General features: G+C 38.1%; 1 protein-coding gene and 1 pseudogene across 1 annotated transcript; both read right to left on the reverse strand.

Moving 5' to 3' along the window:
* Positions 8,252–9,750, reverse strand: LOC104728136 (annotated as a pseudogene).
* LOC104723849 (ammonium transporter 1 member 1) lies at positions 12,087–13,841 on the reverse strand. Its single transcript, XM_010442269.2, has one exon. The coding sequence runs from the start codon at positions 13,779–13,781 to the stop codon at positions 12,264–12,266; it is 1,518 nt and encodes a 505-aa protein (XP_010440571.1). The 5' UTR covers positions 13,782–13,841; the 3' UTR covers positions 12,087–12,263.

Below are 18,203 nucleotides of genomic sequence, written 5' to 3' on the forward strand. Positions count from 1 at the left end.
GTATGTCTAATTGGATCTTAGAGATGCCAAGGATTTGGAGATTGTATGATAGGGGAAGAGGTGTTGCCTTATCAAGAGATCGTTTTCAGTTCATTTTCAAGTATGAAGAAGATACAAACGAGATCTTAAAGACTGGGGTGTGGACTCAAGATGATTGGGGAGTAGTTATGGAAAGATGGGTTGAAGATCCTCCTGCTAATTATCTAATGTTTCTACTGGTGTGGATTAGGCTTCGTAATTTACTATTGAATCATTATACAAAGGATACTATTAGAGAAATTTCTGGATGCGTAGGTGATGTAAGAACCGGAGCTGAATTACCGACTGTAGCAGTGGCTAAAGTACTACGTGACAGACTTCTTGATGTACAACCTAACGAACTTCCTGATAGACTGCCTGAAATACTTTTTGGAGAGAACCAGCGTGTACTAGTTCAGGAGAACTATGATATCCTTCCGATATGTGCAAGAGTCACAAACAAACATACTTTGGAGTTGACCACTGGAACTAGAAGTGATGCGGACCTTCAACGGACTGAAAGATCATATCGTTGGAATGAGACCGTTGCACTCTTTTTCCCTTGTCTAGGGTTTTTCCCACCGGGTTTACGTAGAAAGGTTTTTAATGAGGCAACATCCTTCCATATACCTTCCTACACATATTCTATGGAAGATGATCAAAGAAAGCCACCCTTGTTTCGAGCTAGTTCACGACATGGTTCATGGAGCCTTTCTGCAAGTCAATTATCACTCAAAATGGATCTTTCTATAAATGGCTCAAACCAAAGCATCCCTTGGCGTCCTAGAGAGCTTCTATATCACTTGGAGACTTCACCACACATCTTAGGATGCACCCCACCTCACTTGATTAGGCAGATCAAGTTAAAGTGCAACTTTCCTTATTTGGATCTGTTTGTCTTTATGACACAACAGACTTTTCCTTATTCAATGTTGCGCCTTTGTGAGACTCTCAAGACCATCCAGAAGCTTCCTAGAATGTATCTAGATGTCCCAAGAAACCACAACTTCGGCTCCAAGTTATCAAGACTCAAGGTGCATCACAACTTTCCCAATTTGGCCGATCTCATTCAATTCCCAAAGACCATAATTATCATTAATTGTTGAGATTTCTTTCTTTATTTCAGCATATAGATGTTGTACTTGAGCCTCTATATAAGCTCTATCAGCTTTTACTTTTCAAGACATGTTTTTGAATAATAAGAAATTTCAGTTTGCTTCAACACTTTGTGTTCTGAATCAAATCATTGTTCTTGCGAGTTCTAGGTAGTTTGTGGAATCAAACAACTTAGGTTTCGTGTAGAGTCTCTGATCCTTGCGAGGAATAGCCCTTGGATCATATTCTCTAGCCCTCGGTGTTGTGGAATCAGCATCAAACCGGTTACTCTCCATCAGATCGCTTCCGCCAACCTTCTAAGTCTTTGAGTCTGTGAGTCTTGTCTTGGTGGATTTTGAAGCTTGTATCATTGGTATCAGAGCTTAAACGCTCCTATCTTACCAGGTTATTTCGTTCCTTCTTTTGTTTTTATTCTTTTTCAGTTCAGTTTCAAAATTTCTTACAAAAAAAAAAAACCATAAAAAAGTCTGTTTTCGTCTGTTTTATTGTTTGAATTTTATAAAATTGAAAAAAAACTCATAAAAATTATTTTCTTTCTGTTTTAGCTTATTTAAAGTCTTAAAAACCCATAAAAATTTTTGTTGCTATTTCTTATTTGAATTCTGTTCCGATCTGTCTCAGTTTTTGTTGTTTGGCTTGCTTAGTTCGGATATCTATTGATTTCTCTTGTTTATCTTTGAATTTTGCAAGGAACTATGGGTGACGAAAATCCTATCACACTAGAGACCATCATGACTACGCTCACCACCATGAACGTCAACATGATAACCATGTCAACACAGCTCACCCAACTGGGGCAAATGAATCAGAATGCACCACCACTCGGCCAAGGAAGGAACCTGCAGCCTGAAGTTCAAGGAGGCAACTATGATCCTCATCAAGAAGAGGAACCACCAGACTTACAACCTCAACATCACCACGTGGCCTTTGATCAACCCAATCGAAGAGCTCAAGGAGACCGAAACCGTGTTCGGGAAGATGAGAGAAACCTACCACCTGAAGTGAAGCTCACTGCACCTACCTTTGCGTGAAAAATTGATCCCTCAGCTTACTTGGAATGGGAAAAAAGGATGGAGCACCTCTTTGAGTATTATCACTACACGGAGCCAAAGAAGATAGCCCTAGCTGTTGCAATTCTCACGGATCATGCCCTAGCATGGTGGGACAGAGATGTAGCTGAGAAGAGGAGGCTTAGATACCAACAAATCACACGCTGGCCTGACATGAAGCTTGAGCTTCGCAAAAGGTATGTACCACCTCATTACCACCGTGATTTACTAAAACAATTTCGTGCTTTGTTTCAGGGATCTAGGAGTGTAGAAGAGTATTATGAGGAATTTGAACTCATAAGAAGCTGTCTCGAGCTTGAGGAGACCGAGGAGTCTCTCATGTCCCAGTTTGTAGATGGTCTCCAAGATCGTATACAGCGCAAAGTGGAGACGCAGCCCTACCACTCCTTACAAGAAGTTCTACACCTCGCTATGCAACGTGAGCAACAAATCAAAAAGAAGATAAACCCTCGGACTAAAGCCAAAGACACCTCGTGGAGCCAGCCACAACCCACAACGGTTCAAGCACCACCTCTGCAAACTATAGACAAGGGAAAATCCATTGTTGTTGATTCTCATTTCAAATCAAATGTTCACCGTGCTGAACAAGGTAAGTCCTCTAACCCTCAAAGATCACATGAAATAATTTGTTATAAATGCCAAGGCATGGGACATGTGGCAAAAGAGTACCCCAACAAGCGAGTCATGGTGATCATCACCGACGGTTATGAATCACAAGATGAAGTCGATCTAGTGCAAGCCGATGCAACCACCATCTACGCTGATGAAGGCGAGCTGCTAGTCATACAAAGAGTACTCTCAGCCCAACAAACAACAAATGAGCCCGAGCAAAGAGAAAACTTGTTTCATTCTCGTTGCACCATCAAAGACAAGGTATGTCACTTAATTGTGGATAGTGGTTCCTGCACTAATATTGCTAGTGTTACTATTATTGAGAAGCTAGGAATCAACACCACTAATCACCTGAGGCCATATAAGGTCAAATGGCTTAATGACAAAGAGGAGATAAAAGTGTCAAAACAAGTCGAAGTGCCATTCTCTATCGGAAAATACCAAGATCAAGTCTTGTGTGATGTTGCACCCATGCAAGCTGGGCATGTTCTACTTGGTAGACCTTGGCAATATGATCGTGATGTCCAACCTAACAGGCGTACCAATCACTATTCCTTTTGCCTCAACAACCGCAAGTTTACTCTTGCTCCATTAGACCAAAAAGAAGTTTGTGCAATGCAAGCAAAATCAAAGGTATGCGCTAATACACGGTTCAGTTGCTATGTTGATAAGTCCTATTTTCATCCAATCACGGATATGACGTATTTGTCTTTGCCAAAAGACCCACTTTCAGATTTTGGAGCTAAAAAGGAGCAAATTAGAACACCCCATGGTGTATCTATCACGGTGAACCACATGCCTACACTAGAGCTGAATGCTACAAAAGGATTCTACCACTCAATTCTGCTCAAAGATGAACCACCTGATGCACCAATCCGCCATCAAACAAAGAAATACCAAGGTAAGACTTTAGAGTCCCAAAACCGCATGAAAGCTAACTTGCTTTCTCTTGGTGCAGATAAAATAGTTTCAAGGTTTAAACTCATTCAAGGGGGAGGGGATGATGTAAGAACAGGAGCTCAATTACCGGCTGTAGCAGTGGCTGAAGTACTACGTGACAGACTTCTTGATGTACAACCTTACGAACTTCCTGATAGACTGCCTGAAATACTTTTTGGAGGGAACCAGCTTGTACCAGTTCAAGAGAACTATGATATCCTTCCGATATGTGCAAGAGTAAAAAACAAACATACTTTGGAGCTGACCACTGGAACTAGAAGTGATGCGGACCTTCAACGGACTGAAAGATCATATCGTTGGAATGAGACCGTTGCACTCTTTTTCCCTTGTCTAGGGTTTTTCCCACCGGGTTTACGTAGAAAGGTTTTTAATGAGGCAACATCCTTCCATATACCTTCCTACACATATTCTATGGAAGATGATCAAAGAAAGCCACCCTTGTTTCGAGCTAGTTCACGACATGGTTCATGGAGCCTTTCTGCATGTCAATTATCACTCAAAATGGATCTTTCTNACCTGATGCACCAATCCGCCATCAAACAAAGAAATACCAAGGTAAGACTTTAGAGTCCCAAAACCGCATGAAAGCTAACTTGCTTTCTCTTGGTGCAGATAAAATAGTTTCAAGGTTTAAACTCATTCAAGGGGGAGGGGATGATGTAAGAACAGGAGCTCAATTACCGGCTGTAGCAGTGGCTGAAGTACTACGTGACAGACTTCTTGATGTACAACCTTACGAACTTCCTGATAGACTGCCTGAAATACTTTTTGGAGGGAACCAGCTTGTACCAGTTCAAGAGAACTATGATATCCTTCCGATATGTGCAAGAGTAAAAAACAAACATACTTTGGAGCTGACCACTGGAACTAGAAGTGATGCGGACCTTCAACGGACTGAAAGATCATATCGTTGGAATGAGACCGTTGCACTCTTTTTCCCTTGTCTAGGGTTTTTCCCACCGGGTTTACGTAGAAAGGTTTTTAATGAGGCAACATCCTTCCATATACCTTCCTACACATATTCTATGGAAGATGATCAAAGAAAGCCACCCTTGTTTCGAGCTAGTTCACGACATGGTTCATGGAGCCTTTCTGCAAGTCAATTATCACTCAAAATGGATCTTTCTATAAATGGCTCAAACCAAAGCATCCCTTGGCGTCCTGGAGAGCTTCTATATCACTTGGAGACTTCACCACACATCTTAGGATGCACCCCACCTCACTTGATTAGGCAGATCAAGTTAAAGTGCAACTTTCCTTATTTGGATATGTTTGTCTTTATGACACAACAGACTTTTCCTTATTCAATGTTGCGCCTTTGTGAGACTCTCAAGACCATCCAGAAGCTTCCTAGAATGTATCTAGATGTCCCAAGAAACCACAACTTCGGCTCCAAGTTATCAAGACTCAAGGTGCATCACAACTTTCCCAATTTGGCCGATCTCATTCAATTCCCAAAGACCATAATTATCATTAATTGTTGAGATTTCTTTCTTTATTTCAGCATATAGATGTTGTACTTGAGCCTCTATATAAGCTCTATCAGCTTTTACTTTTCAAGACATGTTTTTGAATAATAAGAAATTTCAGTTTGCTTCAACACTTTGTGTTCTGAATCAAATCATTGTTCTTGCGAGTTCTAGGTAGTTTGTGGAATCAAACAACTTAGGTTTCGTGTAGAGTCTCTGATCCTTGCGAGGAATAGCCCTTGGATCATATTCTCTAGCCCTCGGTGTTGTGGAATCAGCATCAAACCGGTTACTCTCCATCAGATCGCTTCCGCCAAGCTTCTAAGTCTTTGAGTCCGAGAGTCTTGTCTTGGTGGATTCCGAGGCTTGTATCAGTAGGTAAAGTAATTGAGTTTCCTTTTGATGAGGAAGAGGCACAAAGCAAGGATTATATTCATGTTCAAATCTTACTTGATGATTCTAAAGGGTTAAAAAACTTCAAAGAACTTCAACTTCCTAATGGATCGCTAGTCAAGATTTGAATAGATTACAAGAGAATTCACAAACGATGCTTTCAGTGCCAAAGATTGACTCCTAATAAGAGTAGGTGTCCTTTTGTTCAGTTAGCAATTGAACCTCAACATGTGGTTGTTACTCCCGATTCTTGAAAGGTGCTAAATATAGGTAAGGAGTTGGATCTTCAGGGTAAAGATATCACAGTTGCAGATTGTAACCCACATAAACTTCTAACTGATGCAATCAAAGCCGACTTGATGATTCCGAAGAAATCGATTGCTGAAACTCCACTTCAAAGCTTGTCTCAAAGTAATTCCTTTTACTGCTCTCAATCAGCCTTTTTTTGGGTGATTTGGAGGCTTCCTCCTCAAAGAGTTTGCACCAGATGTTACCTTCTTCTAAAGACCTCGATCTTGGTTAAAAAATACCAAAGATCAAAAAGGGAAAAATCTGAAAACGCTTGATACGGTTCTGAATAAAAAAGGTGGAACACAATGCAAACAATTGAATTCAAGATCAAGGGAATGGATTGGCCAAAAGTCTAGAGAGACAAGAATTCGGTAGTTCCAGGTGAACTGCTGCAAGATCAATAGGGATTTTGAGTTGAAATTGTCAAGGGCTGGAGAATTCCTGGACAATTCTACATCTCAAGGAAATGAGAAAGGCTCATTTTCCTGATATTCTATTCCTCATGGAGACGAAGAACTCAAGTGTTCTTTTGAAAAAATTTCAAGGTTGGTTAAGCTATAGTAACCTTAAAACTGTTGAACAAATAGGAACTAGTGGTGGGTTAGCAATGTTCTGGAAAGATAGTATAGATATAGAGTTTCTGTTTGTTGATAAAAATGTTATAGATACGAAATTTTCTAATGGTGTTAAGGTTTGGTTTATTTCTTGGGTGTATGTTACTGGTCTCAGGTCCTTAGTTTGGGATAAAATTACAGGTTTTGGTATGTCTAGATCAGAAGCTTGGTGTATGATTGGAGATTTTAACGCTATATTATCTTGTAAGGATAAACTAGGAGGGCCATTGAGGGATCTCAGTTCTTTTCACCCTTTGCAAGAGTTTTTGGCAAACTGTGATTTAGCTGAACTCGGTAGTTCTGGAAATGGTTTCACTTGGGGTGGGGTTAGAAATAAACAGTGGATTCAGTGTAAACTTGACTGTTGCTTTGGGAACCCGGCCTGGTTTTCTATGTTTCCAAGTAGTCATCATTGGTTTCTTGAGAAGTTAAGATCTAGTCATAATCCGGTTTTGGTTAAATTTACATGTGATAAGGAGTTATTCAAGAGGCAATTTTGGTTTGACAAAATGTGGGCAGAGGATCCTTCTTTTATGGAAGTAATTCAGAAAGCTTGGAATGAGAAGAGATCTAGGGACATCAACAATTCTGTTATGATAAGATTTGATAACTGCAGAAAGGCTATTGGCAATTGGAAGAAAAGAGTGTGGTGTAGATCAGAGATTAGAATCAAAAGATTGCAAAAAGAGCTGGCAACACAAGATGCCTACTTCCTATATATTTCCTTCCAAGGTTTCCATATATTTCTATCACTTTTCTCTTTTTTTCCTTCCCTTTCCTTTTCTTCCGTTGTAGAATGACTTGCAATACATGGTTTTGGACAGAGATGACCTAGAACTGTTTATTCCTCATGAGAATTATGCTGGTATGTTAGCTCGGAACCGTGTTAGCTTGATTGGGAGACCCCTTAACCCCAGAGAGCAAGACCTTCGACATGTGATCTTTTCCTTACCTCACCTCTGGGGCATAGTATCGCGGGTTCATGGTCGGGTATTAGATGACAGTTATGTCCAATTCTTATTATGTTCAGAGGCTGATCTGTTTAACGTTCTACGAATGGGACCTTGGGTGATTGATAACTGGTTTGTCGCTTTGCAAAGGTGGGAAGACTTCCCTGAGCTAGATTTCTGACTAGTATTGATCTTTGGATCCAAATACGAGGTATACCTTTGCATTATGTTTCAGAAGCAACTGTTAGGTTTATTGCCAAAACTCTTGGGGAGGTTGTTCATCTGGATTTCAATGAAGAGACTACTTCGCAAATTTCTTTTATAAGAGTAAAGATAGGCATTGGAATCACTGACCGTCTGCGTTTTTTGAGAAAAGTCAGATTTGAATCAGGTGAAAAGGCCATGATAGGGTTTGAGTATGAAAAACTCAAGAGGATTTGTACTAACTGTTCTCGCAACAACAACCATCAATGGTATAAACTATGCTGGTGAGTCAAGGTTATTACAACAAACATAAAAACAGAGAAACTTTAGATTACAAAGACGTTAATAGAACTATTGGATGATGGGAGAGTAAGCTCAACTCCAAATCATGCACATCAAGACCAAGAAATCAATGAAGATCATTAGAATTGGTCTTAAAGCATACATCATAAGCTTAAAATGTGAAAGTTGCTTACTTATCACCTCATCATCATCAAAAAGATTGCAGTCAAAGGTCTTCATGAGTTTCCTCTATGACCTTACTTCTTCATCTATTAAGCAGCCCATACACCAAAAGGTGTAACAAAAGCATCCACTTTCTTGAACTGAAAAGTGAGAGTTATTGTCTAAGCCAAACAAAAAACCTAAATCAAAAGGAGAAACCTCAGAGACAACGAGACTGATCAATCTATGAGATTAAGAAACATTATTCGGTTTTCATAGAGATTATGCTCAGTCGGATAAAACCAAACTTCGGAACCCTTTCTACGTTGGCGAGTGTTTCTCTCTATCTCTAACTAAATTTGTTTCCCTTTCTTGCGTTTAGAACACACTCCACTTTCATAATTAACCTTTTCTTTCCTCCTGAGAACTTCCTTAGCTTTTGATGAGGTACCGAAACAGTCTGAGCTTGAAGAAAGTCTAGTTCTGTGAGGATAAGCAGCTAAGAATTCCTCCAGATTAATTCCAATGGTAGTAGGTCTTGGAGGTTGTGAGATAAGAGAGAAGGAGGAGAGCTCAGAACTAAGAGATGAAGGCTTCTCGTCCAGGAAGCTGTAAACGTTAGAGCCCTTTCCTTCTTCAAAAACATGGGCTACTGGAACATCAAGGGTGTCATCATGACAAACTGGTGTGGAACAAGATACGGACAGTGGGAGGAATCATGGTTGATGCGAGAACAGTTAGTACAAATCCTCTTGAGTTTTTCATACTCAAACCCTATCATGGCCTTTTCACCTAATTCAAATCTGATTTTTCTCAAAAAACGCAGAGGGTCAGTGATTCCAATACCTATCTTTACTCTTATAAAAGCAATTTGCGAAGTAGTCTCTTCATTGAAATCCAGATGAACAACCTCCCCAAGAGTTTTGGCAATAAACCTAACAATTGCTTCTGAAACATAAGGCAAAGGTATACTTCGTATTTGGATCCAAAGATCAATACTAGTCAGAAATCCAGCTTAGGGAAGTCTTCCCACCTTTGCAAAGCGACAAACCAGTTATCAATCACCCAAGGTCCCATTCGTAGAACGTTAAACAGACCAGCCTCTGAACATAATAAGAATTTGACATAACTGTCATCTAATACCCGACCATGAACCCGCGATGCTATGCCCTAGAGGTGAGGTAAGGAAAAGATCACACGTCGAAAGTCTTGTTCTCTGGGGTTAAGGGGTCTCCCAATCAAGTTAACACGGTTCCGAGCTAACATACCAGCATAATTCTCATGAGAAATAAACAGTTCTAGGTCATCTCTGTCCAAAATCATGTATTGCAAGTCATTCCACTAGGTTGTTGCGAGAACAGTTAGTACAACTCACACCACATGATTCCTCCGACTGCCCGTATGAAACATACTTTGGAGAAAAAAAAACATGAAAAAACATTTTTGCATCCAAATGCTTTAAGTGTTGTTGATAAATAAAGAGATACAAAAGTCCAAACTGCACTTTACAGACGTCAAAGACTTGGAAATATTTTTTCTCTTTGAAGTTTTTCTTGGTGGAATAACCTAAATTAACCCTAACTGTATCGTATATGTACGGAGTTGCCATTTATGATACAGACAACAAGATCACGGGCTCCAAGTAAATTGTGATCTCTGTGTATGAATCTTATCTTGATTATTATAAGTGAATCATGTGGTGTGGCAACAACGTACGTATCTCCAACTTTGTTTGTTCGGTTAACCAAAATAATGTTGGAATAACATAAAAACATTGCATGAGTAATGACACAATAAGATTCCTGATCGGTTGTACACATTTTGTAAGATACCAAGTTGACAACCTCTATTGCAACTTTCCAGGATTAAAAATGTCCTATAATATATGACGTTAGACATAGAATTATTTCTTGAAATGATTAATTATTTGTGTTGGACATGTTAAGGGAAAAGAGGAGAAAGAGGGTCGTTGAGGCTCACTGTGAGCCGCTCACACATGCATCAGCCTTTTGTCATCTTTGATTATTCTTCGAGTATAATGAATTTTAAATTCTGAAATGAAAATGATCCTTTCAAAATATTACAGCTGACTCGAAGTAGTTTGTTATTATTTTCCTGATTCATTGCAAAGATTATTTTATCTTTGTCATCACTCCATTTCACAAATATATATATTTTTCTTATAAAAAGTGGTAATTATTTTATACTTTTAAAAATTAAAATTTTGAAATAATTTATATAATTATTTTAAGTTATTAATTAGAAAAACTGATTTAATGTATTAATTAAGAGTGTAACAAATTATTTACAAACTTTTTAATATTTATTTAAAGTGGTGGAAGAATACTCTTTATGAAAGATATATATTATAAGCTGATCCAAATTACCCCGTAAATCATTTATAAATCATCTACCAATAAGTTTCTTATCCAAACCAGAGATAGAAACACTTACTAAAACAAATATGAAACCCAATGTAATATGTATTAGTATATTTTATAATAACAATTTCTCACCCAATTGTATGTATTCGTAGTTATCCGCATCATGTTTTGTTTTGTATGTAAACAATTTCCCACTCAATTGACTCTTTTGAACTAATTTTTTATTGGTAAAAAAAAAATTCAATGTCAAATTTGCCACGGTCGTCAATCTAGTATTCGTAACTATTACTCCAAAACGTATTAAAATTTAAAACACTCGGAAGGTTGTTTTTTTTTTGTCAACCATTGGGCCACAACTGACCTGCCCATTAGCTAAATTCCTACATTCGTAGGAACGGGGACTCGATCTCGGAAGATTGTTTCTTAATTAACTTTTTCAATTGGATTATTTAATCAGCTATTTTTAGTCTATTTATTAAAGAAAAGTAAGATAAAAATAGATTCAAAATTTAGTCACTCAATCACAAATAACCACTCCATTGGAATAATATCCAAATTCAAAACAGTCAAAGATATATTCTTCAAAATGTTGAAATGTATGTACCTACTAATAATGTGAAATGGCCATGCAATTTGTCATCTGGTCAATTTTTTCTTTATTTAGTGTGTGGTGTGTCCATCAAAGTGCTGGGCCATCTATTAGTTCCTTAAAACTTGTAAAAAGGGTTTATAATTTAAAGAAATACCAAAGAAAAATATAATTGAGTGGTACTGGTATCTCTTCATCTTTTCATAAATATTTAGAATTTATTTGATTTTGGGCAAAAGACAAAATATTTTCTTTCCAACTTGTAGGAGATCTGGCCTCATCTCATGCTTCCATCTTTTTGAAAATAATCTAAATTACCCTTACCTTTTCCACTTATGTACGGAGTTTATCATTCGATGCCTGATGGTATCGACAACACAATCACGATTTCCGACTTCCGAGTAATTTGTGCGAATCATGTTTGTTAATATAATAATAGAATCCTCCGAATCTTTAGTTGCGGTAACAAGAAGTACGTACGAACACCTCCATATTCGTTGAGTTGAAATAATCAAACATTATTTCATGTGGTGTACAAATGATAGTTGAGATTCGTGAACAAGTTGTTTAAAGTTTGTAAAACACAAACAAAAAAAAAAGTTTGTAACTTCCGCTGCAACTTGCAAGCATTTTAAAATTTTAAGTCTAAAATAAGTGATGTAAGACATATAATTTATTTACATAAATAATTAATTATTTGCGTCAGAGATTAGTTGAGGCTATCAGAGAAGTTAGCCAATAAGCTTCAACTTAGTTTTATCAAATTGTTAGTGTTTCTAGAAAAGTGATACTTGTATTACCCTATCGCGTTGGTTTTAGACTTTTTAGCTATTCAAAGCAATAAGCGTAAGCTAATATCAAAAGTCCAAACTAAAAAAATGGTCAGCTTTTTTACTTAGTCCATTCTTCACATTCCTAATTTCTATACTTAATAATGCAGCAAAGTAATGATCATACATTTTGAAAAAAGCGTTATCAAAACTCCAAAGAGAACACAAATGACCTTATAGATATTAAATTGTCACAACCCACGAAACTGTACATCTAAAAACATTACTGCAATGCAAAAAAAAAAAATATCCAAAACAATATTAAGTTTTTTAAAACACCGTTAATAATACTCTAGAAAATGATAATAAAAATCCAAAATCAAACCGGAGTAGGAGTAGTATTAGCACCAGAAGGGGAAGGAGATCGTGGCTCAACTCTCCTAAGTTGAATGGCTTTGTGAGACTCATCATCATCAAAGTACATATAAGCAAAACCACCATGCCTGGTCATATCCATACCGGCCATCTCATCCTCCGACGATATTCGCAACAGTTTCATTTTCTTGAGAATGAAGAAGAGTGTCCCCATGGTCGCACTCACCCAACCCGTGATCACAAGTATTTGAATCAGCTGAGCTGCAAGTAGCTTTCCTCCTCCGCCCATAAACAAACCGTGTGGCCTTCCAGGTTTGTTGCCATAAATCTGGTTCAAGTACTTTTCTTGAGCGAAAAGAGCCGTGAATATTAGCCCCCACGCGCCACAACCTCCGTGTAACTGAGCTGCCTCTAGCGGGTCATCGTACTTGAGCTTCTCCGCGAGCTTGTTGCATCCGAGGAGGACAAGGGCGGCCACGAACCCACAGATGATCGCTGCCCACGGCTCTACGACGGAACAGCCACCGGTTATTGCTGCAAACCCTCCAAGGAGGCCGTTGCATACGTCAGTGACGTTCCAATGACCCGAGAGTAGACGTTTTCCAAACAGGGTTGTAAGAGCTGCGGTGCAGCCGGCTAAGGTGGTCGTGACGGCCGTCCTTCCGACAGCGCTCCACTGGCCGTTATATGTCCCTGTTTCGTATGTGACGAGGATCTTGTTGAAGGAACCAGGGTTGAATCCGTACCATCCGAACCAGAGTAGGAATGTTCCAAGGACAACAAGTGACGCCGAGTGGCCACGAAGGGCTATGGCACGTCCACCGTTGTCGAACCTGCCGAGTCGTGGACCTTCTAAAAAAGCACCCCAGAGTCCAGCGATACCTCCGACCATATGAACAACGCCAGAGCCAGCGAAATCGATTGCTCCGGTGCCGAAAAGCAAATCTCCATCGGTACGGAACGGGCTAGCCCATCCGTCAACTGACCAGAACCAGTGAGAGACGACCGGGTAAACAAACCCGGTTAAGAAAGATGAATAGATTAGGTAAGCCACGAACTGAGTCCTTTCAGCGATCGAGCCACTTGTGATTCCAGCAGCGGCTATAGCAAAGGCCCATTGGTAGAGGAAATTGGAGTAATCAGCAGAGGCCGTGGGGATGTCATTAAGACCAAAGAAGTGTTTACCGATGAATCCATTGGAGGGAGATCCAAAGGCAAAGGCGTAACCAAACAGATAGTAGAAGAGACCACCGGCTGCAGCATCAAGAACGTTGGTAAGCATGATGTTCATAGTATTCTTGGCTCTCACGGAACCAGCACAGAGCATAGCGAAACCAAGCTGCATAGAGAAGACAAGGTAGGCTGAGAAGAGGAGGTATGTGTTGTCTATGGCAAAAGCGGCGTCGATGAATTTGTTGTTCACGTCGCCTAGCTGGCTGCAGATGTAATTGGCCGCCGCCGTGGCATTAGGACCCAACAGGACGGCAAGTTCGGTCGCCGAGCAAGTTATAGCTTCCGACATGTTGTGAGATCAGAGAGAGAAGATGAAACAGAGAGGCTGTGAATGGAAGTGGTTTTAATTCTCTGTTTATATAAAAGGAGGAAGCTAAAGAGGTCTAGGGTTGACTTTTCAATTTACAGCCTGACGAAATTTTTTATTTGTACTAAAGTCTATAAGTTTTGTTTGCTAGTAGTAGTACATGTGAATCGAAAATAATGAAGGAAAAAAAAAATACATATAGGGGTGTAAAATACTAAAATGTATCATCTAATAAATCGGTGTAGATAAGATCTGTGTGTTCGGAAAAAAAATTCTATCACATCCAAATAATTAAATAAAAAGAAATTACATAGATATTGTCTATAAATAATTAAATATAGGTATTTTTCTTCGGATTTTATTATATATGGAGAGTGAAATTTCTTTTTTTTTTGTTTTTTTTTGTCAACATCATTTTTTTTTCTTGGTCAAGCGAAATTTATTACTATCTCTTATGAACATAAAAAAAAGTGTCAATTTGACCAGGTATTATTTGGTTTTTAAAAGTCTTTGCTTTAAGTAATAACAGTATATTAAAATGGGTATTTCTATTGTGAGTTACGAACTGATTATTTATTTTTTTGAGTATTTAGAATTCATTAATACGATATTAATTGCTAATTCTGGATATACCAATCTGGTTGTTGCTGTTGGTACAATATATTTACTTTACCATTTTGTGATATACCAATCTGTTGACAAAAAAAAACTAATTAATTTATTAAATATAAAGTTTTCATTCAGGTAAGGTATTTATCCTAAAACATGTTTGGAATCTTTAAAGTATCAACAATTGATTCAGTTGATCAACGTGTATTTGGATTCAGAGGTCGGGAGTATAAATTACGGTTGGGAAGAAATTATTTATATGTTCTAGTTTTGGATTTGAAAAGATTTACGACTCAAAGATCCTTCATACAAAAAAAAAAAAAAATCGTAAAGAAATTTCTTCCCAACCGTAATTATGAAAAGAAATTGTGTTTTAGTTTTTTAGATTATATTTTTTTTTGTTTTTTAAAAAATTATATAATTTTAAGTTTTTAGTGTTTACTTTATTATAATTTTGAATTTTAATATTTATTTATTTTTTAAAAATATATTAAAATGACCTCCAACGTAAGTTTGCCTTAAACCCTGATATATCTGGGCACGGCACAGAGTAGGTTTATATATGCTATAATAGATAAGTAAGTTTATATATTCTATAATCCCATCTGTTTTATATATCATTTGGATGTGATTCTAAGTTGTTAACTTAGAAAAAATTTGGAAAAAAATCCATAAAATTAATAAAATTTAAACCGTTTGACCAAAAACATTTCCCCATATTAACTATAATTTGTACACATGTTTTACTATCTTTAAATCGCGAGTAGATTATATTGTAGAATATATAAATTACAAATTTTTGAATCTATGCAATAGATTTGAATATTTTTCTTTCAAATCTGATTAGACTAAAATTTAGAAGAAGCGGATTCATACACGTTATTTTGCTCTTTCATACTCTCTCTATATATACTATTAGAAAGTTACTTTGAAGCGATTAATAAACATAGACAATAAGATCAAAATGTTAAAATAGTAGTGAAATAAAGTTGATTCTAACATGTCTAGAGTTAGTAAGCAAATATTGACCAGGGAATCTGCATCATCGGGTTTGGACTTTTCCAACTGTGAAAAAGATACCCACTGTCCACTGGTATATTCTTTTCAATAAAACTTTTGAGTGAAGTTCACACGAAAACTTATTAGCAATTGTTGATGGGCCTTTAGCTAGAAAAGCTTGAAAAGCATCTACACACTTTATATTTTTCCTTTGTATCAATATTATCTTTTGAATTTCCAAATACATTTCTAGAATAAATAAATTAATATTGGGAAGAAACGAAAACCATGTGTGATTTATATAAGTTGGTGGTTAAGAAATTAACGTTTGGGTCGGGTTAACCTCTGTTCAATTCACTCGAGTAGAGTTGGACATAAACATATACAGTATGTATATATTTCGTATTTGTCCCGTATCCGTTATTTACCCCTTACTTGTTTCGAACAATCATTTTATCTTTTTGGGTATTAAATGTTGTAACAAATATATTTATATTTTTCTTCCAACAAAAAAATTTCACTCATTGAAAGAGGATTTGGTGACTTTGATTAGAGAATTTTTTAATACGGGATGCCGATAAAAGATTGAATTAAAGACCCAGTGTATGGTGGAGTTTAGGCCGATTAGTCTTTGTAACATGAGTTATAAAATTATTTCAAAAATCATGTGTTTCCGATTAAAGCGGTATCTACCTTCTATTATTTCAGAGACTTAATCGGTTTTTGTTTCTGGTCGTCTCATAACAGATAATATTCTTGTTGCTCAAGAAATGTTTCATGGGTTAAATACTAATAATCGATGTAAATTGAATTTTCTGGATTTTAAGACGGATATAAGTAAGGCGTATGATCGGATTGAATGAGATTTTTTGGAAGCAGTTATGGTTAGGTTAGGGTTTGATCGGAAGTAGATTTCCTGGATTATGTGGTGTGTCACCTCAGTTTCGTAACAAGTCCTTCTTAATGGTCAGCCCCGTGGTTCTGTTATACCTCAGAGAGGCTTACGCCAGGGTGATCCTCTCTCACCGTATTTGTTTATCCTTTGCACGGAGGTGTTGATAGCTAATATCAAAAAAGCTGAACGAGAGGATAAACTTACTGGTATTACGCTAGCTCGGGATTGCCCTACCATCTCGCATTTGCTTTTTGCAGATGATAGTTTGTTTTTCTGTAAGGTAGAAGCGACATAATGTAGTACGGTCATGGAAATCATAGGAAATTATGGAAAAGCGTCCAGACAGGAGGTTACCTTGGAGAAGTCGTCTATCATGTTTGGTAAAAACGTCCCAGAGGACTTAAGAACCCAATTAAAGTCTGTCATTTGTATTTCAAAAGAAGGCGGTATGGGTTCTTATTTGGGTATCCCTGAAAGCCTTCAAGATTCGCGAACTAAGGTTTTTAGTTATGATAATGATCGGTTAGATGATCGTGTGAATGGTTGGTCGGCAAAATATTTATCGAAAGGCGGCAAGGAAATCATGATCAAGTCAGTTGCGTTGGCTCTCCCAACTCATGTTATGTCCTGCTTTAAATTGCCACAAGAATTGACGTCTAAATTAACAAGTGCTATTTCAAGATTTTGGTGGCGGTCTAACGACAAAGCTCGTGGTTTGCACTGGGTAGCTTGGGATAAAATGTGTGATGATAAATGCGAAGGCGGTTTGGGTTTTCGAGATTTGGAGCAATTCAATGACGCGATGTTGGCGAAGCAGTATTGGCGGTTAATTCATTATCCGACATCTCTAATGGCCCATGTGATGCGAGGTCGATATTTTAGAAATAAACATCCTCTAATGGCCAAAAAGCCATACTCTCCCTCATTTGCTTGGAGGAGTATTTTTTCAATGAAACGCTTAGTGGAAGAAGGAGCAAGATGGGCATTAGGATCTGGTTGTGATATTTTGGTATGGAAAGATCTTTGGATACCGAATAGTCAAGCAAGACCAGCTAATGGTCGTGGGAGACTGCTCCATCCTAACTTAATGGTTAATCATTTGATCAACCCGCACACTATGGAATGGCATCTGCCCATCCTTGAGGAGTTCATGGATCCAGAGGATATTCAGATTATTCAGGCTATGCCAATCAGTAAATCCTATAAACCGGATCGACTGATTTGGCATTACACTAAATCCAGGAAATATACGGTCAAATCGGGTTATCGGCTAGCCCGTGATTTAGTTAAAGTAGGTGAGTCCGGACCAACGTGTACGACCCTTCGGGCTCAAGTTTGGAAACTTGACGTTCCCTCCAAGGTTCAACATTTCTTTTGGCAGATAGCATCCGGCTCTCTTCCGGTGTTGGAACGGCTAGCTCATCGGGGTGTTCGGTGTGGAAATCTTTGTACACGGTGTGGGCTGGTGGCTGAGACGATAAACCATGCTCTCTTTGAGTGTTCTCGGTCTCGTAGGATCTGGGATTTATCTCCGGTTACGTTAACATCCGATGGTTTTCCCTATGGCTCAGTTTATTCTAACTTAGACTTCTTATTCTGGCAGGCGACATCTCAATCGAGTGTCTCGGATATTAGTTTTCGGCTACCTTGGATTTTATGGTCAATTTGGAAGGATAGGAATAAAAAAGTTTTTCAGAGTATGGAGGCGGCCCCAATAGATATTATAAATCAGGCGGCTAATGATAGGATTTTGTGGGAGGAGGCGAGGTCATTCACAGGCAGAGCCATGGATTATTCGACATCTATGGAAAATCTGGAACCTTCTCCGCCATGTCAGGTTGATGGATCCTGGAAGGGGTCTGACTCCTTTGTGGGCTTGGGTTGGTGCTTTTGCAATAGAG

Source organism: Camelina sativa, chromosome 11 (assembly GCF_000633955.1).
Source record: "Camelina sativa cultivar DH55 chromosome 11, Cs, whole genome shotgun sequence".
In the NCBI taxonomy this organism is placed as follows: Eukaryota; Viridiplantae; Streptophyta; class Magnoliopsida; order Brassicales; family Brassicaceae; genus Camelina; species Camelina sativa.

Bases quoted from the DNA above. Each gene is read 5' to 3' on its own strand.
- LOC104723849 (XM_010442269.2), bottom strand. From the start codon at position 13,781: ATGTCGGAAGCTATAACTTGCTCGGCGACCGAACTTGCCGTCCTGTTG.